General features: G+C 40.1%; 1 protein-coding gene across 3 annotated transcripts in view; it reads right to left on the reverse strand.

Annotated features, from left to right (window-relative positions):
- LOC118940404 (equilibrative nucleoside transporter 1-like) overlaps nt 1–24,058 on the reverse strand; it is a 28,724-nt gene extending 4,666 nt beyond the window's left edge. The window contains exons 1-12 of one of the 3 annotated variants that reach the window (XM_036949808.1): nt 23,743–24,058; nt 19,471–19,552; nt 15,971–16,047; nt 15,450–15,531; nt 14,864–15,042; nt 13,797–13,936; nt 8,127–8,261; nt 7,928–8,025; nt 7,395–7,473; nt 5,240–5,319; nt 534–642; nt 248–333 (exon numbers count right to left, since the gene is read on the reverse strand). In XM_036949808.1, coding sequence (XP_036805703.1) covers nt 248–333; nt 534–642; nt 5,240–5,319; nt 7,395–7,473; nt 7,928–8,025; nt 8,127–8,261; nt 13,797–13,936; nt 14,864–15,042; nt 15,450–15,531; nt 15,971–15,996 — 1,014 coding nt within the window. In that variant the 5' untranslated portion in view covers nt 15,997–16,047; nt 19,471–19,552; nt 23,743–24,058. Of the gene's footprint in view, nt 1–247; nt 334–533; nt 643–5,239; nt 5,320–7,394; nt 7,474–7,927; nt 8,026–8,126; nt 8,262–13,796; nt 13,937–14,863; nt 15,043–15,449; nt 15,532–15,970; nt 16,048–19,464; nt 19,553–23,742 lie in introns of all 3 variants that reach the window. The other 2 variants (XM_036949807.1, XM_036949809.1) reach the window with 2 other exon arrangements.
- Nucleotides 24,059–25,097: the final 1,039 nt, after the last annotated feature.

The raw sequence follows: 25,097 nt of genomic DNA on the forward strand, positions 1-25,097 counted from the left end.
TAAGAGGGTGTGAACGATGCTGAATGGGTGCAAACAAGGGTGAGCTCTATAACAGGTTTGAAAATCTCTACAAAATCTTTCAAGGGCATTTTCTCCTATTTGTCCTATGTAATCCAGACCTGTAAACTGGAATCCTTAGTTCACAGTATGAAAAACTTGAACAGGAATCAGTTAGTTTCAGGCCCTTCCGTTATAACCGACCAATTTCTTTCACTCTATTTACAAGTGTATTGTTTTGGTGACTTACCCACATACACACAGCAGTAAGGCTTCTCCCAACCCAGTCGCTGAGGTTGAAGAGCAGGAAACAACACACAGGGATGAAGTACAGCTCTGAGATGAGAGAGCAATGTACAATAAGAGACCACGTCTGTTCATTTGTGTTTCATTGGTTGTGAATGACTGAATATGATCATGTTGTAAATGCTGGCAAAATGACAAGTCATATACTCTAATATGGACTCATAAACCGTGCTCTTATCATAGATACATACACGCATACATGTACCACACCCACCCACACCCACACACACCCCAGGTGCCTCCATCAGCGATGGTAGACTTCACATCCACAGTGACTGCCGGGAAGGTGCCGATAGTGATGGTGAAGGCAAAACACACAGAGAGAGCCAGGACCCAGATCTAGAGTAAATGGATCAGAGCTTAAGAAGAAAGCACATTAGACCAGCTGAGGCCACCACAGACACCTTTTCCCCTGCAGATATACAGTTGAAGACAGAAGTTAACATACACCTTAGCCAAATGCATTTAAACTCAGTTTTTCACCATTCCTGATATTTAATCCTAGTAAATATCTTAGGTCAGAAAGGATCACCACTTTATTTTAAGAATGTGAAATGTCAGAATTATAGTAGAGGGAATAATTTATTTAAGCTTTTATTTCTTTCATCACATTCCCAGTGGGTCAGAAGTTTACGTACACTCAATTACTATTTGGTAGCATTGCCTTTAAAATGATTTAACTTGGGTCAAACATTTCGGGTAGCCTTCCACAAGCTTCCCAGAATAAGTTGGGTGAATTTTGGCCCATTCCACCTGACAGAGCTGGTGTAACTGAGTCAGATTTGTAGGCCTTCTTGCTCGCACACACTTTTTCAGTTCTGCCCACAAATGTTCTATAGGATTGAGGTCGGGGCTTTGTGATGGCCACTCCAATACCTTGACTTTGTTGTCCTTAAGCCATTTTGCCACAACTTTGGAAGTATGCTTGGGGTCATTGTTAATTTGGAAGACGCATTTGCGACCAAGCTTTAACTTCCTGACTGATGTCTTGAGATGTTGCTTCAATATATCCACGTAATTTTCCTCCCTCATGATGCCATCTATTTTGTGAAGTGTACCAGACCCTCCTGCAGCAAAGCACCCCCACAACATGATGCTGCCACCCCCGTGCTTCACAGTTGGTATGGTGTTCTTCAGCTTGCTAGCTTCCCCATTTTTCCTCCAAACATAATGATGGTCATTATGGCCAAACAGTTCTATTTTTGTTTCATCAGGCCAAAGGATATTTCTCCAAAAACTACAATCTTGGTCCCCATGTGCAGTTGCAAACCGTAGTCTGGCTTTTTAATGCCGGTTTTGGAGCAGTGGCTTCTTCCTTGCTGAGTGGCCTTTCATGTTATGTCGATATAGGACTTGTTTTACTGTGGATATAGCTACTTTTGTACCTGTTTCCTCCAGCATCTTCACAAGGTCATTTACTGTTGTTCTGGGATTGATTTGCACTTTTCGCACCAAATTACATTCATCTCCAGGAGACAGAACGCGTCTCCTTTCTGAGCGGTATGACAGCTGCGTGGTCCCATGGTGTTTATACTTGCGTACTATTGTTTGTACAGATGAACATGGTACCATCAGGTGTTTGGATGAACCAGACTTGTGGAGGTCTACAATGTTTTTTCTGAGGTCTGAGGATTTTCCCATGATGTCAAGCAAAGAGGCCCTGAGTTTGAAGGTAGGCCTTGAAATACATCCACAGTTTTACCTCCAATTGACTCAAATGATGTCAATTAGCCTATCATAAGCTTCTAAAGCCATGACATCCTTTAATACAGTGAATTATAAGTGAAATAATCTGTCTGTAAACAATTGTTGGAAAAATTACTTGTGTCATGCACAAAGTAGATGTCCTAACCGACTTGCCAAAACTATAAATTTGTGGAGTGGTTGAAAAACAAGTTTTAATGACTCCAATCTAAGTGTATGTAAACTTTCGACTTCAACTGTACCCTTGTTAAGCACTATTGTGCTTGCATCCCTCAGTTAATTCAACCCCAGAGAAAGATAGAGAGCTGTATGTGGATCAGCTGTAGAACAAGGTTCCCCAACTCGCCGATGGTATATTTGGCCCCCCAAGTTTTCTGAGGAAAAAATATATACATCAATTATAATAATTTTGTGTGGAATTTTCATTTTTGGAGATACAAGACTCAAATAAAATACCAGGAAATCAGCTCCAAGTCATTTTTGTTAAAGAAATCTGCTCCCAATTATTCCCACGCATAATAGAGAGACACAACGTGATCGTGAGCAAGGTTTGAAACTATTATGCTTTAGTCAAACATTATGTCTGTTTGGGCTTCTTGTGGTCAAGTTGCAGTCTACAAATTATTTGTAAGTATGTTCCGGCACCCCGACTATCTGCTCAAGATAAAAATCAGCCCGCTGCAGAATCTAGTTCCTGTAGAACATCAACAGTGTGATTGAAGGTGCTCTTTGGTTTATGGATCTACTTTGGTAGTCTTGGAAAAATGGCAAGTTAATCAATTTTAAGGAGTTATATAAAGAGTGTCTTGGTTTTCGTGATTTTCCAATTCATAAAGTGAATTGAAATTAATTTTTTTTAACTGCAAAACTCATTTGCTGTGAAAGTGACTGGTCATTAGACATGCTATAGAGCTTAACAAACTGTAATTGAAAAAAATAATTGGTCCGTTTCACGAAATGAATCCAATTTGATTTTGTAAGTCGAAACTGTGCACCAATACAGAATTTTAAAAGCATGTTATATTCAAATAAGTTCCCTTTAATATATACAGTGCCTTTGGAAAGTATTCAGACCCGTTAACATTTTGTTACATTACAGCCTTATTCTGAAATGGATTAAATAAAATAAAAAAGCCATCTACACACAATACGCAATCTACACACAATACACCATAATGATGAAGCAAAAACAGGTTTTTAGTAATGTTTGTAAATGTATTAAATATAAAAAACAGAAATACCTTATTTACCTAAGTATTCAGATCTATTGCTATAAGACTCAAAATTTAGAACAGATGCATACTGTTTCCATTGATAATCCTTGAGTTGTTTCTACAACTTGATTGGGGTCCACCTGTGGTAAAAATCGATTAATTGGACATGATTTGGAAAGGCACACACCTGTCTATATAAGGTCCCACAGTTGACAGTGCATGTTAGAGCAAAAACCAAGCCATGAGGTCGAAGGAATTGTCCGTAGAGCTCCGAGATAGAACTGTGTCAAGGCACAGATCTGGGGAAGGGTGCCAAAAAAGTCTGCAACATTGAAGGTCCCCATTGAAGTAGCCTCAATCTTTCTTAAATGGAAGAAGTTTGGAACCACCAAGACTCTTCCTAGAGCTGGCTGCCCGGCCAAACTGAGCAATAGGGGGAGAAGGGCCTTGGTCAACAACCAAGAACCCGATGGTCACTCTGAAAGAGCTCCATAGTTCCTCTGTGGAGATGGGAGAACATGCCAGAAGGACAACCATCTCTGCAGCACTCCACCAATCAGGCCATTATGGTAGAGTGTCCAGAGGAAGCCACTCTTCAGTAAAAGGCACATGACAGCTTGCTTGGAGTTTCACAAAAAGCACCTAAAGAACTCTCAGACCATGGAGAAAAAAGATTCTCTGGTCTGATGAAACCAAGATTGAACTCTTTGGCCTGAATGCCAAGCGTCCTGTCTGGAAGAAACCTGGGATCATCCCTATAGTTATGCATGGTGGTGGTAACATCATGCTGTGGGGATGCTTTTCAGCGGCAGGGAGTGGGAGACTAGTCAGGATCGGTTTCATCAGACCAGAGAATCTTGTTTCTCATGGTCAGAGAGTCCTTTAGGTGCCTTTTGGCAAACTCCAAGTGGACTGTCATGTGCCTTTTACTGAGGAGTGGCTTAATGAAACCCTGCTCCAGACCTCAGACTGGGGCGAAGGTTCCCCTTCCAACAGGGCAGCGACCCTAAGCACACAGCCAAGACAATGCAGGAGTGGCTTGGGACAAGTCTCTGAATGTCCTTGAGTGGCCCAGCCAGAGCCCAGACTTGAACCCGATCGAATATCTCTGGAGAGACCTGAAAATAGCTGTGCATCGACACTCTCAATCCAACCCGACAGAGCTTGAGAGGATCTGCAGAGAAGAATGGTAGAAACTCCCCAAATACAGGTGTGTTAAGCTTGTAGCGTTATTCCCAAGTAGACTCAAGGCTGTAATCACTGCCAAAGGTGCTTCAACAAAGTACCTAGTAAAGGGTCTGAATACTTATGTAAATGTGATATTATATTTTTTCTACGTTTGCGAAAAGTTCTAAAAACCTGTTTTTGTTTTGTCAATATTGGGTATTGTGTTGATTGAAAAAAACAATCTAATCAATTTTAGAATAAGGCTGTAACATAACAAAATGTGGAAAAAGTCAAGGGGTCTGAATACTTTCCGAATGCACTGTAGACCACATGGAGAATTCAATAAATCTGATTATTTATATGAATAAAGACTTTAAATAAAAGATATATAATAAAGACACTTTTCGTCCATTAAAATAACATCAAATTGATCAGAAATTCAATGTAGACATTGTTAATGTTGTAAATGACTATTGTAGCTGCAAACTGCATATTTTTTTATGTAATATCTACATAGGTGTACAGAAGCCCATTATCAGCAACCATCACTCCTGTGTTCCAATGAAACATTGCTGATTAAAGAAGCAATAAAACTGGCCTTCTAGGCAGAGTTTCTCTGTCCATGTGTCTGTGTTCTTTTGCTGACGTTTTATTTTTATTGGCTAGTCTGAGATATGGCTTTTCTTTGTAACTCTGCCTAGAAGGCCAGCATCCCGGAGTCGCCTCTTTACTTTTGACGTTGAGACTGGTGTTTTGCGGGTACTATTTAATGAGGAACATTGCCTTTACATTTCAATCATTCAATAAAGTTGAACTTCAACAATATAGATTGAATCCAGCCCTTAATTTACCTTCTTGAAGATGGTCAACATGGACACGTTTTGCTCCTCTTCTCCTTTTTTGAAAACAGGTTTAGTCTCTGCTGCATTTTCTGAGGGGATAAGGAACAAGGCAATCCATTAAAGGGGCAATCTGCAGTTCAAACAATAGCAAAGCAGAGACCCCCTCCACTGTTTCAGCAAACAGCTGAGGGATGGGGCTGGAGAAATATAATCACTTTCAAATTCAGACAGAGCTATGGATGCAAGGACTGACCATCCATGATATTAACATTACAGTTTTAACCATGTTTTGAGGCTATAGAGTGTTTGTTTACAATAAAACAAACAGGAGTACAGCATGATTGGGGCCGTACTTGCAAACATGAAACTTTTTCTAAGTACATTTTTTTGCTTTGTCTCAAAATGTGCATCAGCCAGTTGCAATGTGATCCAATGCTACATGTATTGATAGCTGTTCCCATAAGATAGCCTGGCACATTTAGCCCTAACCTGACCAACTGTCCTGTCCGGTGATTATTTCCTCTAACAAAATCCACATCAGCCTATCAAAGATCTTAGACTTTATGTCCACCAAACAATATAATTTCTGAAAATAGGTCTTGGCCACCAGAGGGATATTTTAAACCTCCAAATTCAAGGTTACTTTTGTTCCACTTGGTCTTTCACAATTGTAGTGTTGAAATATTGCATGATGCATCCTTGATTAGGCTACTAGCTTCTAGTAGGCTACGTCAGAACAATTCTACTAGGCTACGTCAGAACAATTCAAGAGGTACGTTTTAACATACTTTATTGAAAGTATTCAGAGCCTTGACTTTTTCCACATTTTGTTACATTACAAGCCTTTTTCTAAAAATGATTGAACTGTTTTTTTTCTCTCATCAATCTATACACAATACTCCACATTGCAAAGCAAAAACAATTTTTAGAAAATGTTGCTAATTTATAAAACATAAGAAACTGAAATTTGACATTTACATACTGTAAGTATTCAGACCCTGCTTGGCACTCCTGTTTTTGGGGAGTTTCTCCCATTCGTCTCTGCAGATGCTCTCAAGCTCTGTCAGGTTGGATGGGGAGCATTGCTGCACAGCTATTTTCAGGTATGTCCAGAGATGTTCAATTCCGGGCTCTGGCTGGGCCATTTAAGGACATTCAAAGACTTGTCCTGAAGCCACCTCTGTGTTGTCTTGGCTGTGTGCTTAGGGGCGTTGTCCTGTTGGAAGGTGAACCTTCACCCCAGTCTGAGGTCCTGAGCGATCTGGATCAGGTTATCATCAAGGAGCTCTCTGTACTTTGTTCAGTTCATCTTTCCCCTGGTCCTGACTAGTCTCCCAGTCCCTGCCGTTGAAAAACATCCTCAAAGCATGATGCTGCCACCACCATGTTTCACCGTAGGGATGGTGCTAGGTTTCCTCCAGATGTGAGGCTTGGCATTCTGGCCAAAGAGTTCTATCTTGGTTTCATCAGACCAGAGAATCTTGTTTCTCATGGTCTGAGAGTCCTTCAGGTGCCTTTTGGCAAACTTCAAGCGGGCTGTCATGTGCCTTTTACTGAGGACTGGTTTCCGTCTGGGCACTCTACCATAAAGGCCTGATTGGTGGAGTGCTGCAGAGATGGCTGTCTATCTGGAAGGTTCTCCCATCTCCACAGAGGAACTCAGGAGCTCTGTCAGACTGACCATTGCATTCTTGGCCACCTCCCTGACCAAGGCCCTTCTCTCCTGTTTGCTCAGTTTGGCCGGGTGCCAGCTCTAGGACAAGTCTTAGTGGCTCCAGATTTCTTCCACTTAAGAATGATGGAGGCTACTGTGTTCTTGGGGATCATCAAAGAGTGCAAGTAATGTTTTTGCACCCTTCTTCAGATCTGTGGCTCGACACAATCCTGTCTCGGAGCTCTACGGACAATTCCTTTGAGCTCATGGCTTGGTTTTTGCTCTGACATGCACTGTCAACAATGAGACCTTATATAGACAGGTGTGTGCCTTTCCAAATCATGCCCAATCAATTTAATGTACCACAGGTGCACTTCAATCAAGTTGTAGAAACATCTCAATGATGATCAAAGGAAACAGGATGCACCCGAGCTCAATTTCGAGTCTTTGTCTTATTTCTACATTTAATATTTTCACAAATCTAAGAAACAGAAATGGCTGTCATTTTACCTTTCTTGAGTAGATCCAGCTTGTTCTCCTCATCACTAATTCTGTTTCCATTTTGGGTCTTGTAATATTGGTAGAACTCCTAAAGTAAGGTTCAGAACGACAAATTATCTCACAGTGGGGATGGTAGTTAAACGGAGGAGATCAACTGGAATGGATCAAATGGAGGTATTACGCATTTTGGTTCCTTTAACGACACTGGAAAATCAATAAGTAGTGAATTAAATTATGTGAAAGGGTAACCATTTTTCACCTTAAAATGTATACCAACAAAAACCCATTGATTTCAAAGTATAACAAACCATACAACTCTATGCACAAGGACTACTTTTAACAATTTATACAGAGCATTCTACAAAAATTAATTTACAGTAAACACTGTGCAGTTGCAAAGTTTGGTAACTATTACGGTAAATTGCCCGAAAGCATTATTTGCATTACTTATTATCATTGAGTAAACTCTCCTTTTTTTTTTTCTCCTCTACTTTTTCAGACAAATTGATGTAATAACATAAAATCCAGAGTTGAGTTATTACCAGTTTAGGGAGGACCACATAGGATATTATGGCCAATAAGATCACTACACAGGCTGTGATGAAGTATCCAAAAGCAGCGTCATTTATCTCCGAGCCACCTGGGGAAGGAGAGAGAGAGAGAGAGTGAGAGAGCGAGAGAGAGAGTTGACTTTGGAATGCCACTGTTGCCCCCCACCCCTGTATCACCTCTCAGACTTACTTGAGATAGCACAGATCATGGAGAAGGCAGCAAAAGTTCCCGCCAGGCCTTGCCCACTCATGATGGGTGTGGTGTATTTGGTAGGCAGCTGGCCTGCCATGCCAAACAGACTGCCCTGCAGGATAGCTCCAAAGGCTGAAGAGGTTGTAAAAAAAAAACAGTCATAATTCTGACCAGAGTCCAGTCATACAGCAAGGAATTATCGCTTGATGAATTAATGACTACTCATTAAGTGATCCCAATCTGCCCCATTTACTGCTCGTACACTACTCTACATATTTATTTGGACAGTGAAGCAAAATCTTTTAATTTGGTTCTGTTCTCTAGTATTTTGGATTTGAGATCAAATGTTTCATGAGGCAACAGTACAGAATGTCTGTCACCTTTAATTTGAGGGTATTATCATACACATCTGTTTTGCCATTTAGAAATGGAAGTATTTGTCATAAGTATTTGAACAAATTCACTTATAGTGTATTAAAGTAGTCAACATTTTTGTATTTGGTTTCCATATTCCTAGCACACAATGACTACATCAAACTTGTGACTCTACAAACTTGTTGGATGCATTTGCAGTTTGTCTTGGTTGTGTTTCAGATTATGTTGTGCCTTATAGAAATGATGGTAAATAACTGAAAGCGCAAACCTGCACATTTAATCATGGCAAGGCAACTGGAAACATGACCGAATACAAACAGTGTTATTCACTCCGCAAGGCAATCAAACAAGCAAAGCGACAGTATAGAGACAAAGTAGAGTCACAATTCAACTGCTCAAACATGAGACATATGTGGCCTATAGGACAAACCAGTGCCACCGACACAGCCCGCTACCAAAGACTGAGGACCAACATGAGTAAAACATTTAAACGTGTTAACCCTTGCATTCCTAGCCGCATCCTTAGAGCATGCACAGACCAGCTGGCTGGTGTGTTTACTGACATATTCAATCAATCCCTAACCCAGTCTGTGGTCTCCATTGTTCCTGTTCGCAAGAAAGCTAAGGTAACTGAACAAAATTACTATCATCATGAAGTGCTTTGAGAGACTAGTCAAGGATCATATCACCTCCACCCTACCTGATACCCTAGACCCACTCCAATTTGCTTACCGCCCTAATAGATCCACAGACGATGCAATCGCCATCGCATTGCCCTATCCCATCTGGACAAGATTAATACCTATGTATTGGGGCGGCAGGTAGCCTAGTGATTAGAGCATTGGGCCAGTAACTGAAAGGTTTGCTAGATCGAATCCCCGAGCTGACAAGGTAAAAATATATTGTTCTGCCCATGAACAAGGCAGTTAACCCACTGTTCCCTGGTAGGCCGTCATTGTAAATAAGAATTTGTTCTTAACTGACTTGCCTCAGGAGGCTGAAGAAATGTGGCTTGTCACCTAAAACCCTCACATTCGAGACCATCCTTTCAGACTGTATCACAGCCTGGTACGGCAACTGCACCGCCCTCAACCGCAAGGCTCTCCAGAGGGTAGTGCAGTCTGCACAACACATCACCGGGGGCAAACTACCTGCCATCCAGGACACCTACAGCACCCGATGTCACAGGTAGGCCAAAAAGATCATCAAGGACAACAACCACCCGAGCCACAGCCTGTTCACCCCACTATCATCCAGAAGGTGAGGTCAGTAGACTGAAAAACAGATTCTATCTCAAGGCCATCAGACTGTTAAACAGCCATCACTAACATAGAGAGGCTGCTGTCAACGTACAGACTCAAATCACTGGCCACATTAATAAATGGATTTATTAAAGGTATCACTTTAAATTATGGCACTTTAATAATGTTTACATTACTCATCTCATATGTATATACTGCATTTTATACCATCTATTGCATCTTGCCAATGACACACGGCCATCGCGCATCCATATATTTATATGTACATATTCTTATTACATCCCCTTACATTGTGAGTTTTAGGTAGTCGTCGTGAATTTGTTAGATTACTTGTTAGATATTACTGCACTGTCAGAACTAGAAGCACAAGTATGTCGCTACAGTCGCATTAACATCTGCTAACCATGTATAAGTGAGCAATAACATTAGATTTAATTTGCGACTGCACATGAAGTAACTTTCAAAGTTCTTGAAATTTTCCATATTGACTGATCTTCATGTCATAAATTAATGATGGACTGTAGTTTCTCTTTGCTTATTTTAACTGTTCTTGCCATAATATGGTCTTTTACCAAATAGGGCTATCTTCTGTATACCCGCTTACCTTGCCACAACACAACTGATTGGATCTAATGCATTAAGGAGGAAAGAAATTCCACAAATACATTTTTAAGAAAGCACACCTGTTAATTGAAATGCATTTCATGAAGCTGGTTGAGAGAATGCCAAGAGTGTGCAAAGCAATCATCAAGGCATTTTTTTGTTTACTACATAATTCTGTATGCGTTATTTCATAGTTTTGATGTCTTCACTATTGTTCTACAATGTAGAAAATAGTAAAAATAAAGAAACACCCTTGAACGAGTAGGTCTTCTAAAACTTTTGAACGGCGGTGTATACAGTTGAAGTCGGAAGTTTACATACACCTTAGTCAAATACATTAAATCTCAGTATTTCACAATTCCTGACATTTAATCCTAGTAAAAATTCCTTATCTTAGGTCAGTTAGGATCACCACTTTATTTTAAGACTGTGAAATGTCAGAATAATACTAGAGAGAATTATTTATTTAAGATTTTATTTATTTCATCACATTCCCAGTGGGTCAGAAGTTTACATACACTCAATTAGTATTTGGTAGCATTACCTTTCAATTGTTTAACTTGGGTCAAGCGTTTCTGGTAGCCTTCCACAAGCTTCCCAGAATAAATTGGGTGAATTTTGGCCCATTCCTCCTAATAGAGCTGGTGTAACTGAGTCAGATTTGTTGGCCTCCTTGCTCTCACACGCTTTTTCAGTTCTGCCCACAAATTCTCGATGGGATTGAGGTCAAGGATTTGTGATGGCCACTCCAATACCTTGACTTTGTTGTCCTTTAGCCATTTTGCCACAACGTTGGAAGTATGTTTGGGGTCATTGTCCATTTGGCAGACCCATTTGCGACCAAGTTATAACTTCCTGACTGATGTCTTGGGATGTTGCTTCAATATATCCACATAATTTTCCTTCCTCGTGAGGTCATCTATTTTGTCCACCAGTCCTCCTGCAGCAAAGCACCCCCACAACATGATGCTGCCACCCCCGTGCTTTATGGCTGGGATGGTGTTCTTCAGCTTGCAAGTCTCCCCTTTTTTCTTCCATACATAATGATGGTCTTTATGGCCAAACAGTTCTGCTTTTGTTTCATCAGACCACAGGACATTTCTTCAAAAAGTATGATCTTTGTCCCCATGTGCAGTTGCAAATCGTAGACTGGCTTTTTTTATGGTGGTTTTGGAGCAATGGCTTCTTCCTTGCTGACCTGCCTTTCCGGTTATGTCGATATAGGACTCGTTTTACTGTGGATATAGCTACTTTTGTACCTGTTTCCTCCAGCATCTTCACAAGGTCCTTTGCTGTTTAATCGGTATTTGTGATTGTATCACACCTGTGCCGATGGAAAAATATTTTGATGTGGGGCGCAGTCCTCAAACAATCACATGGCATGTTTTCGCTGTAATTGGTACTGTAAATCAGACAGTGCAGTTAGATTAACAATAATTTAAGCTTTCATCTGAAATAAGACACTTACATGTACTGTACATCAATTTTTAAAATCCATAATATTTATGATTATTTAATTGAATTGCTAGCTAGCTGGACTCCTATCCCTAAGAAGATTCTTCAGATATATGTGTTGACTGAATATAAGCAGCAAGTGATGTCTGCTAAATAATGGGGCAGTCATATACTGTAGCCTCTGCACCTACTGTACATACACATGAGTTACTCACTCATTCATGGCTGTTGATCAAAATAAATAAGTACCAACATTCTTTCTGATCGTCTTTAATAAAAAAATGTTTGACTGTCCGTCTCATGACCTCAAACTGCACCATTTTGTTTCTCTCCGTCGCCAACACGCACTTTAAACATTTGGATAATAAAGGATTTAAATGCATTTTGAAGACAGAAGCTGGCTCTTAATGAGTTCCGAGAGGCGATCTGTAATTCAATGATTATTATTATTATTATTAACAACCCTGCATTATAATGATATAAAAGCCCCTTAGATATTCTCACAGAGCAGATTTGCCATAAAAAGCACACATTTGTAAGTCCCAAACTCTAAAAGTAATTAGAAAGGTAGATACAAATGTAGTAATCAAGTGACATGGCCAAACTTTAATCGACAGAAAATAGCCTGCTAAATGTCTACAAAGAAGCAGCTGAAGCTACTGACCTGTCTGTCTCTGACTCCGACCAGCTGTGATCGAGATGCTCCCTCCACTCAGACCATCGATGCTTCCTTCGCTCATACATCCAAACAACTCTCTGGTCCATGATCTCTTCAGACCTCTTTATTTTCATGATTAGCCTAATTTATTTTTCTTGAATTTCCTGTACATGCAATTCAGCTTTTAGCTGCCATATACTGTATACTGAAATAAAGCTAAACTCAGTTATAGTTATCCTGCTAGTTGTGAATCAGTGGAGGCTGCTGAGGGGAGGATGGCTTATAATAATGGCTGGAACGGAGTAAATGGAATGGCATCAAACACATGTGTTTGATGACATCTGTGAGGGAAGAATTATGTATTTACCTGATTTATAATAGTAAGACTTTTCTGTTCTACTAGTGTCTGTGTTTTTATGGTCACCCCTCCTCTAATCTGGGCGTATGGTCACCAGAGATGGCTTGAGCTGACAAATTAGTTAAAGACTGCATTACATAGACAATAATGTGTTTTACTAGAGATAGCTAAGGAGTAGAACAATCCCTCATTGTCTTAAAATCATCCTTGCATCTGGGAAACTAAATCAGGGTGGAGTTAAGACAACAACCCACGTGCAGATAACGACAGGATGAACCCAGAGTGGCTTATGATGCCCCAATCTGCATGGGATGTGTGGATCCAATCATGATTAAGCATTTTTAGTGTCAGCTAAAAATAGTATTCTGCATTTGTGTAAAGGTTAGGTTACTCGGTACAACACTCAAGGGTGTGGGGTCGACCAGGCTCACTATTGCAATAATTAATCGATATTGAATAAAGATGATTGTTTGAAGAAGTGACAAAGTCTCTCTCACTTGATTAGAATATTCCAAGACAAATCCCACCTATTCCACTCCAGCCATTACCACGAGCCCATTTTCCCCAATTGAGGTGCCACCAACCTTCTGCGTTGTGAATTCCCCCCTAAAACGAATACCTTACTTGTCATTCTTGCACTAACACTTGTTTTATCTTACTAGCACTGATTTTACTGATAGATGCTTTAGTGAGGAATGTTATTCTTTGCAATGCCTGTGATATGTGGTTGTTCTATCTACCTTAGTAGAATGCACTGACTGTAAGTCACCCTTGATAAGAGCGTCTGCTAATGAACAAAATGTAAAATCTTAAATAAAGACATACTACATTGAGGGTGCTGAGGACTAGTTCTACTTTCAGGACAACTCAGATGATTGAAGGGGAAAAGATTTGACACGTTAAAAAGAGGGAGGAAGGAGGCAAAAAAGGGACAGTAGAAAGGTCGAAAAACTCACAGTTTATGATGACAATCTTGATCATGGTCAACGTGAAAAAGGGGAGGGGTGCCATCTCTATTTTAACCAAAATGGCTGTCAGAAGAAACACCACCAAAATCACTGCCAGGCTGCCCATGATCCGAAACTTCTGAGGAATCCTGTGAGTTAGAGAGTTGAAGTGAAATATCTGAGGTCAATCTTATGCTTATTACAAGTGTTTCTCCTGCCTAGTACACTTTTCACAGTGTACACATCAGGGCCAAGCTGAAATGCTGTAGTTGCCACTGTAGTTGCTGGAACCGTCCTAGAAAGGACAATGTGAAAATAATATATCTGCTCTAGTACAGTGCAGCTTGGGTCGGCAAGATAGTGTAAAAAGGGTACAATTGTCTAAGTTGAACCCCAAAGGAAATCTAAACATGCCTGCTCAATACATGCACACATTATCATATTAAATGTCCAGCAAAAGATTAAAGTCCTACTCCAGTCAAAGATGGTCTATTATATTTGCAAGATACTTCTAGTGACTGCTCTAACAATGGAAATACATGTCCTCAAAGATGGAAGGCAGGTGGGAGGAGGAGAGATCAGGTGGGACCATTCTAGCCAATGAGTGTGCCAAAACTTCACATTTGTTGATTTTTAGCAATGTTCACGTAGACTTGATTGTGTGTTTTGGATAATTGTCTTGCTGCACGACCGAAACTACGCTTCAGCTTCAGCTCACAGACGGATGGCCTGACATTCTCCTGAAGAATTCTCTGATACAGAGCAGAATTCATGGTTCCTTCTATTAAGGTATGTCGTCCAGGTACTAAGGCAGCAAAGCATACCCACACCATCACACTCCCACCACCATGCTTGACTGTTGGTATGAGGTTCTTACTGTGGAATGCAGTGTTTGGTTTTCGCCAGACATAATGGGACCCATCTCGCTCTTGTGTGTGTACATGACTGCATTTATACTTGGTATATTGTTTTTCAACAGGAAAAGTAAAAGATAGCTGTAGTGCATCTTCAAGATGTAACTTTTGGAGTAGTGCTTTAATGCATTAGGAAAGATGTGGTTGGGGTGGTGGACAAACCTTTGATGCAGGACTGAGTTGAGACAGGTGAAGGCCAGTAAAGGCACCATGGCACAAAGTGTCATTACGTTATTGAACTTGGCCTCCAAAAGGCTACGGTTGTTCCCTTCTTCCCCGGTCCCATTGCCTGACAGGCTGGTGCCCATTTGGGAGGGGTCTCTGAGACGGCTGCTAAAATACTGTACAGACAGAGGACAGCCTCTTAATTTTTGTTAATTTCTGATGTGTGGTGATAGTTCTGGCACAACATGTCTGCCATGCATCACCCTTGTGGGTGCTATACATCCTTAGTGGAAGAAATACAATAATATATAAAATATACAATTATGTGAAGCACATTGAGCATGCTATAAAATGCTATTTAATTTAAAACCATCATTAATTATTATAATGAGTAGATTAGGGGTTATCAGTACTTCTGTTAATAATCATTGGCTATCAAGAAGATCTGAAAAGTAAGACTTGAGACATATTTAGAAATTGATACAGACATTTCACTAAAAGCTCTGGCATTGTATCGTTGAAATATATTCTTTAATTATTCACAATCTTAAGGTAGATGATAAAAAAATATTGTGTGCTCTACCATGGTGGCTGTCATAAAGAAGTTCCATGGCAGGAGCGTTCCTAAGCCCAGCATGAAAAAGATCAGCCACACGCCATTGTTTCTGTTGGATGACAGAGTAGAGGAAACTAGGGTTACAGACGTTATTTGTAATTTGACAAAAAATACCATATTATGTAGGCCCACAGAAATTATAAAGGTAGAATGGTAATTACTTGACTGTTATGATACAAAATGTGGGGGATTTAATTAAGCAAATTCTAGTCATTTCTGTAGGACTATGTGCAACCACTGGGGGAACCCTGGACGTCTGACTGACCTCAAGGTGAGCCCGCTAACCACAGTCCCTGAAGAGTTAACTCCCTTAGGGGAACTCGTAACACACTTCCAATCCAAAGGCTAACATAGTGGTTACATTACCATTTGGTGCAGAGAAGTAACCAAGTGTGTCACAGAAACTTGATACTGTATCTGAGGGCGCATTGTCAAAATGTGACGATGTCACCATACACACTGAACTCATAAAGGAGGCTGCTACTCACTTGTCTTTTGGCTCGTGGACGGTCATTATTTATCTTCAGTGATTACTATCACCCTTTTCCACACTTCAGCACCAAACCTGAAAGAAATGGGTTGGATTGAAAAACATTATGTTTTTTTCTCTTTAGTCATGTCGAGGAATACAAGAAAACAAACTCATATAATTACATTTTATTTTATCAACTACATTAGAGAAAAAATGCAAAGAGGGTTTTAGGACCTTAAACTGGGCTAGTGGAATAAAAAATTGTATTTGAATGAATATGGGGCTATGAGATCTGAAAACTAGGGTTAGACTACATTTCCACAGTGCTGAAACTTCAATTGAATGACTGAAATGAAGATCTGCTGACTCTTTGCATGCTATTCAGTAGCATACTGACTAGTAGCCTAGGCTACAGTTGTTTTTGCTCCTGTACAATGTAAGATTGATATTCGTAATATTGCCAAACATCAAGGCATTAGACAGAGAGAGCATCATGCAATGTGATAATGAGAGATCAAAAACTTACAGCAACAGACTCAGTATCATCAACTACCCATTTCCAGACAGTTGTCAAGATTATTTTTTAAAGTTGAGAGGTAGGCTAATGGACATTCTAAGAACTCAGATGTTGACTCCTCCCAAAATCAGGGAAGCCCTCACTCCACCCAGCACAACTATGTGTGCGTTTCAGAAGCTTATAGTGACTAACTGGCGCTATCTTAATGTCTACTCTGCCCCACAGCCTCCCGACACGCTTTTCCATATTCCCCACACTAAGGGGAAGAGAGCTGTGATGTATCAAAAGAATAACAACTTAAAATGAATAAGCTACATTATTTTTCTCTATCTGCTTAATAACTGTACGGGCCTCATTACATTTTCTATTGGGATCTGTAGGCTATGACATCTCACAAGGTAGCCTACTGTGTTCAGTCTTAGGACAATACTGGTCAAAATGGATGGTCTGATTAGATTAATCATTCTAACAATATGCAATTCAACCTAATCAATAACTTCCTTACTTTACCTTTTTCATTGCCCTGTGTCTCTGGGGTGAAATAAATGAGAACCACACCTCCCTGTCTCTCTCTATCACTCTCTCTCTGTCCCTCCATCTCTCTTTCTGTCCCCCTTCTCTCTCTCTGTCCCTCCCTCCCTCTCTCTCTGTCCCTCCCTCACCCAGGCATGCACATTCACAGACCTTTTTTCTTTAAAAACCGTCTCCTTTTCTCAAATTTAGCCTAGGTCTTGTGTTCCTCTGGTTAGCAAATGCAACTCAGCAAGTGCTCTACTCCCTGCACTTAAGGGGCTTGAGCGTCAGCAGTAGAGCACTCACATATGCCACGCTACACATGTATCAAGACAATTATGTGTTGCACAAAAGTACTGTGCATGTACTAGGCTAGGCTATAATGATCAGTCAGACAGGGTGCAGATGTAAAAATCTAAACAAATAGTTTAGGTGTATAAATGCAATAACCCTACCTTCCAAGCCTCTAAACATTACACGGTAAGCAAATGAGTATAGAGCCCACTACCATTTGGTCAACCAATAGCCTACGTACAGCCTTGTCTACACTGTGCAAAATCAGGAAAGCTCTCTCTTAAAAACTCATGAACTGTGCACTAAAATCCAAATGCATTGTTGGTCTACAGCACACAGTACACTGTACCATGACGTGCAAGGCATCAATGTTGCATAATTCTACATACATTTTCCTGGCGCAGTTGTATTTACACAGACCGTAGCTCCAAATCAAACATATACAACTATCTCAAGTCAGTAGGAGTAGTCATGTCTGACGCAACAGAATGGAATGACGTTGCTGGCAGGATTGAGTTGAGAGAAAGCTGTGTGATGTTAAGCAGGACCTAGGAGTTAGGCCTACAGTGTCTCCTGACCCCTCCTGTCTCAGCCTCCAGTATTTATGCTGCAGTAGTTAATGTGTCGGGGGGCTAGAGTCAGTCTGTTATATCTGGACTATATCTCCTGTCTTATCCGGTGTCCTGTGTGAATTAAAGTATCCTCTCTCTAATTCGCTCTCTCTTCCTTTCTCTCTTTCTGAGGACCTGAGCCCTAGGACCATGCTTCAGGACTACCTGGTCTGATGACTCCTTGCTGTCTCCAGTCCACCTGGCCGTGCTGCTGCTCCAGTTTCAACTGTTCTGCCTGCGACTATGGAACCCTGACCTGTTCACCGGATGTGCTACCTGTCCCAGACCTGCTGTTTTCAACTCTCTAGAGACAACAGAAGCGGTAGAGATACTCTGAATAATCGACTATGAAAAGGCAGCTGACATTTACTCCTGAGGTGCTGACCTGTTGCACCCTCAACAACCACTGTGATTACCATTATTTGACCATGCTGGTCATTTATGAACATTTGAACATCTTGGCCATGTTCTGTTATAATCTCCACCCGGCACAGCCAGAAGAGGACTGGCCACCCCTCATAGCCTGGTGCCTCTCTAGGTTTCTTCCTAGGTTTTGGCCTTTCTAGGGAGTTTTTCCTAGCCACCGTGCTTCTACACCTGCATTGTTTGCTGTTTTGGGGTTTTAGGCTGGGTTTCTGTACAGCACTTTGATATATCAGCTGATGTAAGAAGGGCTATATAAATACATTTGATTTGATAAAGGATTTTAGCTCTGGATAAGATCCCATGTGATATCAGAAATAAATAGGTATGAGGGGTTGCTTTGCAAAGACGTGGCAGTCCTTGTGAAATATCAAAATGTGTTAGTGTAACAGTATAACTTTAGACCGTCCCCTCGCCCGTACCCGGGCGCGAACCAGGAACCCTCTGCACACATCAACAACAGTCGCCCACGAAGCATCGTTACCCATCTATCCATAAAAGCCGCGGCCCTTGCAGAGCAAGGGGAACTACTACTTCAAGGTCTCAGAGCAAGTGACGTCACTGATTGAAACGCTATTTAGCGCGCACCGCTAACTAAGCTAGCCGTTTCACTAGCTCAACAATGGACGAATGCCACACCCAAGCAAAATAACATTTACCCTATTGAATACAAGGTACATGCGGTACAATTTTTTGTGAAAGTAAGTAGAGATTTTTTGAAAGAAAAAGGCTCCCCTATTCTTTTTTAATCCAAACTGAGATAAATAGTAGCCTAATCATGGCTAGGATAACTCTTAGAGAATCTTAAGTGATAAGCAATTGTGGTTGATCTTGCCTATCCAAAGACTAATACAAAAAAGTAGGCCTAATATTTAATAAAGGGCCTGATTTTGTACATAATTTAAGTAGCCTAATCTTTAACAACAAAGGTGTTATTGCGTTCTTAGCATTGGCCAGTTTTGGTCTCTGACCTCCTCGCTATAGACTGTTTCATCGTTATCGGTGTATCATCAGAAAACTTAATGATGGTGTTGGAGTCGTGCTTGGCTACGTAGTCATGGGGAAACAGGGAGTACAGGAGGGGACTAAGCACACACCCCTGATGGGCCCAGGTGTTTTCAGTATCGGCGTGGCAGTTTTGTTGTTACATACCCTTACCACCTGGGTCAGGAAGTCCAGGATCCAGTTGCAGATGGAGGTGTTTAGTCCCAGGGTCAGCACTATGGTGTTGAACGCTGAGCTGTAGTCAATAAACAACAAGTCAGAATAAGATCGTCTGCTAAATTACCAAAATGTAAATGTACATTTGTGTATATAGGCCTGTTCTTTGTCATCTAGGTAATTGCATCAGTTTAAACTTAGGCTCCAGATATGTCAGCAGATATGTCATACAATATTTAGACCCAGTTGAATTAAGATATTGTGCAAAAACACACTGTTACTCTTCTTTACAAAATATGATTGAGGGTTCAAATGAGAACCACTAAGCCTGAGCTCCAGCTGAAGACGGGTGGGGTTATTTTGAAGAATAATTTAGGCTACTGTCATGTTAGGCTAATTATTATTGCTGATGACAAGCATACCCATAACACCATGCAGTTACCACCATGATTGAAAATATGAAGAGTGGTGCTCAGGGATGTGTATCGTTGGATTTTCCCCAAACAAAATGATTTGTATTCAGGACAAAAAGCTTATTTCTTTTGGTAGCACTTATTTGTTTTTCCTTTGCCTCCAACCCCTTTCCATGCGTGGAACGGATGTGGGTGGGGCTAGGTCTACATAAGGATGCTAAATGTAAAAAATTCACAAAAGCTCTGACGAAGGCCGTGAGGCCGATACGTAAACTTATTAAATATCAGTGATACTACCAAGAGCAGTGTGTGGTTTCCTTTGTCCTTCATCTTGTTCAACTGTTGCCATGCACCTGCAAAGAGATTGCTCAGATGTGTGAGTGCCTTTTGAATTTTATATTGACTGACTCGAAAATTACTACAAAATATGTGGGCTAAAAAACCTAGCAAAAGAATGTTAGCTGACATGGGCTAGTTGGTCTGGACATTTCCATGAATAGCTCTCTAAAGGTATGCAATGACTGACATGACGAGAGGAAAACTGATGATGCACTACCCAATTTCGAAATTGCACCTTGTGCATTCTACTATTACAACTTTTAAGTCAGACTAAGTTTAGGGGGGGGGGACCACTGCGCCCCCCTGCCGACCACTCTCGCTCCACAGTTTGGGAACCACTGTTCTAGAGAATACAGACCATTTCCAATGCATATTTTGAGTTTTGTGGACATGCACCATATGATGACAAATTCTGAATCCAGATGCGTCTTTTAGATATATATAATATTACTCAGAATATCACACATGGACATTTCTTGATATGGACTCAGAACTGATATTTGAAAATAACAGAAGCTTTAACCTGACAACAAATTAGATATTTGCAAAACAAACTAACAGTTAAAACTAGGTAAATAAATAAACAAACATATCTAGCAATGGCACAATGAAGTCACAGTCAATTGTGTGGCGACAACGGTTTCTCAGAATCGTATCCCTCTAACCCACAGTCCTCTCAGCACATTCAAGATATGAAACTTCTCTGGGCTGAGGTCCATATCCGGATCTTGAAAGCACATTTTGAAAGCAGATTTTCTGGTGCATTTCTGAGTTTCCAGCACATGCTCAATAATTTAACCAATGTGAAATCCATATTTTTCTTACATGCACAAATCGTTTGTGGATTCCCTCCGGATATCATACACGGTATGGCCGGATATTGACTCATTAGACATAAGCTTATGTGGACATCTTATTTAAAAAAAAAAATACTGACAGTAGGCCTACATAGTATATTTGTGACTCGTTTCAGGAAACTATGCATATGTCGCGAGTAATAGTCTGTAACTATTACATGTCCCCTCTGAGGTTGCCCTTATCTTGATCTAGTATATGACCTAAGAGGCTCACTGTCTCGGTGAGCTTGTCCAGGAGGGAGTGTATTTGAGATGGGTGTATCTAGAATTTAAAATTGATATATGCCATTGGATGAGGTAATGTTTTGGTCCGAAGTGGTACCAAGAACGAGATAAGGAACTTAGTTTAGGAGACCAAACTGAACAATAATTTATAGCTAATGCTATCTAGCTATGGGATACTCCTCTTCAAGTAAAATGTTCTTTGTGTAATGTTCCTAAGATCTGTTATTCGTCATGTGAGTTGAGATGGGTGTGTCTTGGCTATAAATGATACTAAGAACTGTTTTTGTAAGCACTCTCAGATCAATTAATTAATCTGAGAGTCACAGGGCTATGGTGAAGCTCATAATTAAAGATGGACTTTATAATATGACTCTGACTTGTGTGTGGTTTGCTCTCTCCTTATTTGGTAATACAGGAAATTTCCACGACACTGTATTCTGAGCTGAAGAGCTCTTGGAGAAGTCCTTGTTGCTTGCGCTGCAGTTTCTCTTTTACGCAATTGATTATTCCTGTGCTAGTTGGATTTTACAAGATCATGTCACATTTCTTCTTCCCCCTTAAATAGACAAGTATATTTTTCAATGACTAGTTATAGGAGAGAATGTAATGCATATTATTGCTGGCTAAAAAGGTGTTGTTTGCATACACTAGAAACGTTCCTTTAGCATGCCTAGTTTACGACTACAATGAGTTTTCTTTTACATAATCAGGCTGTGAAATATTTTCTGATACTCTTGCTGTTGAAGTGCACAAGAAGCGAGAGTCAGATTTGAATTATCACTGTTAAAATGAAATGTGTGACTTGATTTTAAGGAATATTTGATGGCATTTCAACATGTAACAAAATATTATGTAAGGCTCTATGCATGCCAGCACAATGCATCACCGGGGGCAAACTACCTGCCCTCCAGGACACCTACTCCACCCGATGTCACAGGAAGGCCATGAAGATCATCATGGACAACAACCACCCGAGCCACTGCCTGTTCACCTCGCTATCATCCAGAAGGCGAGGTCAGTTCAGGTGCGTCAAAGCAGGGACCGAGAGACTGAAAAACAGCTTCTATCTCAAGGCCATCAGACTGTTAAACAGCCACCACTAACATTGAGTGGCTGCTGCCAACATAGTGACTAAACTCCAGCCACTTTAATAATGGAAATGGATGGAAATTGATGTAAAAAATGTATCACTAGCCACATTAAACTATGCCACTTTGTTTACATACCCTACATTACTCATCTCATATGTATATACTGTACTCGATACCATCTACTGCTTCTTGCCTATGCCGTTCAGTACCATCACTCATTCATATATATCTTTATGTACGTATTCTTTATCCCTTTACACTTGTGTGTATAAGGTAGTAGTTGTGGAATTGTTAGGTTAGATTACTCGTTGGTTATTACTGCATTGTCGGAACTAGAAGCACAAGCATTTCACTACACTCGCATTAACATCTGCTAACCATGTGTATGTGACAAATACAATTGGATTTGATTTGATTTAGTACACATGAGCATTCCGAGTGGAAATCATTAACTGGATTGATAACGATATAGACCATGAGTTTTTGCCCTGGATGAAATAGCTGAAGGACTTCATCGTGCAAACAGGAAAACCTTTATTGTACTTCCCTTGAACGAAATGTAAAAAAGCTCATTAAAAGCTCTTACTTCCCAAACATCAGCTATATCAATAGTGTCATAAAACAATATGTGTCATTATAGAGTGATCAGACAAGTCTTAAGTGTTAAGTGTTATTGACTGTACGATTGTTTATCCCATGTGTACGTTGTTTTTGTCGCACTGCTTTGCTTAATCTTGGCCAGGTCGTAGTTGTAAATGAAAACTTGGTCTCAACTGGCCTACCTGGTTAAACGAAAGTGATTTACATTTTTTTAAATTAAGTATTGTTGTCAAAATGTAATTCATGGAGGAAGGATAAAGCTTTATCTTGTTGTATACAACATGTTGCCATATTTTTGATACTTGCTTTAGCTCTCTGTCAAAGTCTACTAATGTGCAATCATTAATACAATAAATCCATGTAGATGTCAGCTGCAGTTAAACGATATTCAACAATGTATGCTGTGTATAATTACTTGTCCACTGTCACTCACAATAACAGGCGACAATAATTACACATAACCAAACAATAAGACACTACAGTAGAGGAAAAGTTGCTGAAACATGCAGAATGGAGCTAATTGTCCATATTATTGATCATTGCTGGACTGACAAATGTGTCCACATGGTGTGAGAAAAGCTAAACGGTCTAGTTGTGCTTTACTTTGTACTGTTATTCTAAGATAGGTGTTGGTGAGTGTGTGGTCTTTCTAAATATGGCAAACTGAGGAAAGATTATGTCTCTAAATTATACAAATCATTTGACTAAAAGTAAATAAACTAAAGGAAAGGTGTAAACACTTACTTGCAATCGTCTGTCAGAACTATGTTCACCGGCGAGCGATGTCTCAACAGCTGAAGTTCAAAGACCAATAGGGACTTATCTGAAGTGATCTGTGTTCAATGGGAGTGGTAAAAAAGACAACAACCTCAATAATGACTAATGACTGAAATATTTGCATTACATTATATTTAATCTACCTAGTATGGAATAAATAGAATAGCCCCAAAATTGCAAGCATCAAGTTAAATCAAATGCACCTTGAACACAAACATTGGAAGTTGTTTTAAATATTTAACCAGGTCGGCTAGGGACTCTTCTACTGCATGTCATGCAATCACTAAAACATTCCATTCAACAACTGTCACTCTTTCTCACTTTGTTTTACCAAATCCTTATTGATGTCAACAAAAACATGATTTAAATTAAAGTCAAAGTTGTGCGTCCATATATCAAGTTAGGTTTTGGGCTCTCATTTAAAGTCACAATCTGGATTTTGTTTTGTTTCAGACCAATTTGCTGGGAAAATGAATCATATGGCCACTTTCCTGCCATTAATTTTTGTCCCACGAGCACAAGTAGCCAAGAGAGTTAGCTCATTAGATTAGTCGTAACAGGAAAAACTGTTGCATTGTCTTGTGAAAAACTGAGTTGAAATGTATTTGGCTAAGGTGTATGTAAACTTCCGACTTCAACTGTATTACCTCAATTACCTCGACTAACCCCGTACCCTTGCACATTGACTCGGTACGGTACCCCTTTAATATAGCCTCTATATAGCCGTACTTGTTATTTTATTGTGTTACTGTTTTTCCTTTAGTTTATTTAGCAAATGTTTCTTACTTACTTTAAAGACAATTGTTGGCTAAGGGCTCGTAAGTAAGCATTTCACAACAAGGTTGTATGCGGCGCATGTGAAAAATACAATTTGACTTGATACATGTAGTTTAGGTTATCATTAAACACTTTACTTACAATTATGAAGTGGTATTAGTTGTTAAAAGCATGTATGAGCCTTTATGATTAGGATAAGGCTTATAATATGTTATCTATTTGTGTGGCAAACAACTCAAACTGTCTTTACATGGTAATGTAGAATACAAATATTGAGTGTTGTGATGCTGAGGGCAAAATTCCATTGAACCAACATTGCAGTATCATATAAAAGTTCCCACAACAGATTGGGGTTCTGTAAAGAACAGAACAAAAAAAAACAGGCAGACCTGCCCTCAGGTAGCTGATTCTTTTACAGACGTGATCAACAGAGGAGGCTGGTTTGACTCCGTTCCATTGATTCCTTTACAAACATTAACTGTAACTGGCCAACCACTGTTCCTTCTCTAGTGTTCTTCACCCAGCCATTAAAAACTTCTTAGGGC

The sequence above is a fragment of the Oncorhynchus mykiss genome, chromosome 17 (assembly GCF_013265735.2).
Source record: "Oncorhynchus mykiss isolate Arlee chromosome 17, USDA_OmykA_1.1, whole genome shotgun sequence".
Lineage (NCBI taxonomy): Eukaryota > Metazoa > Chordata > Actinopteri > Salmoniformes > Salmonidae > Oncorhynchus > Oncorhynchus mykiss.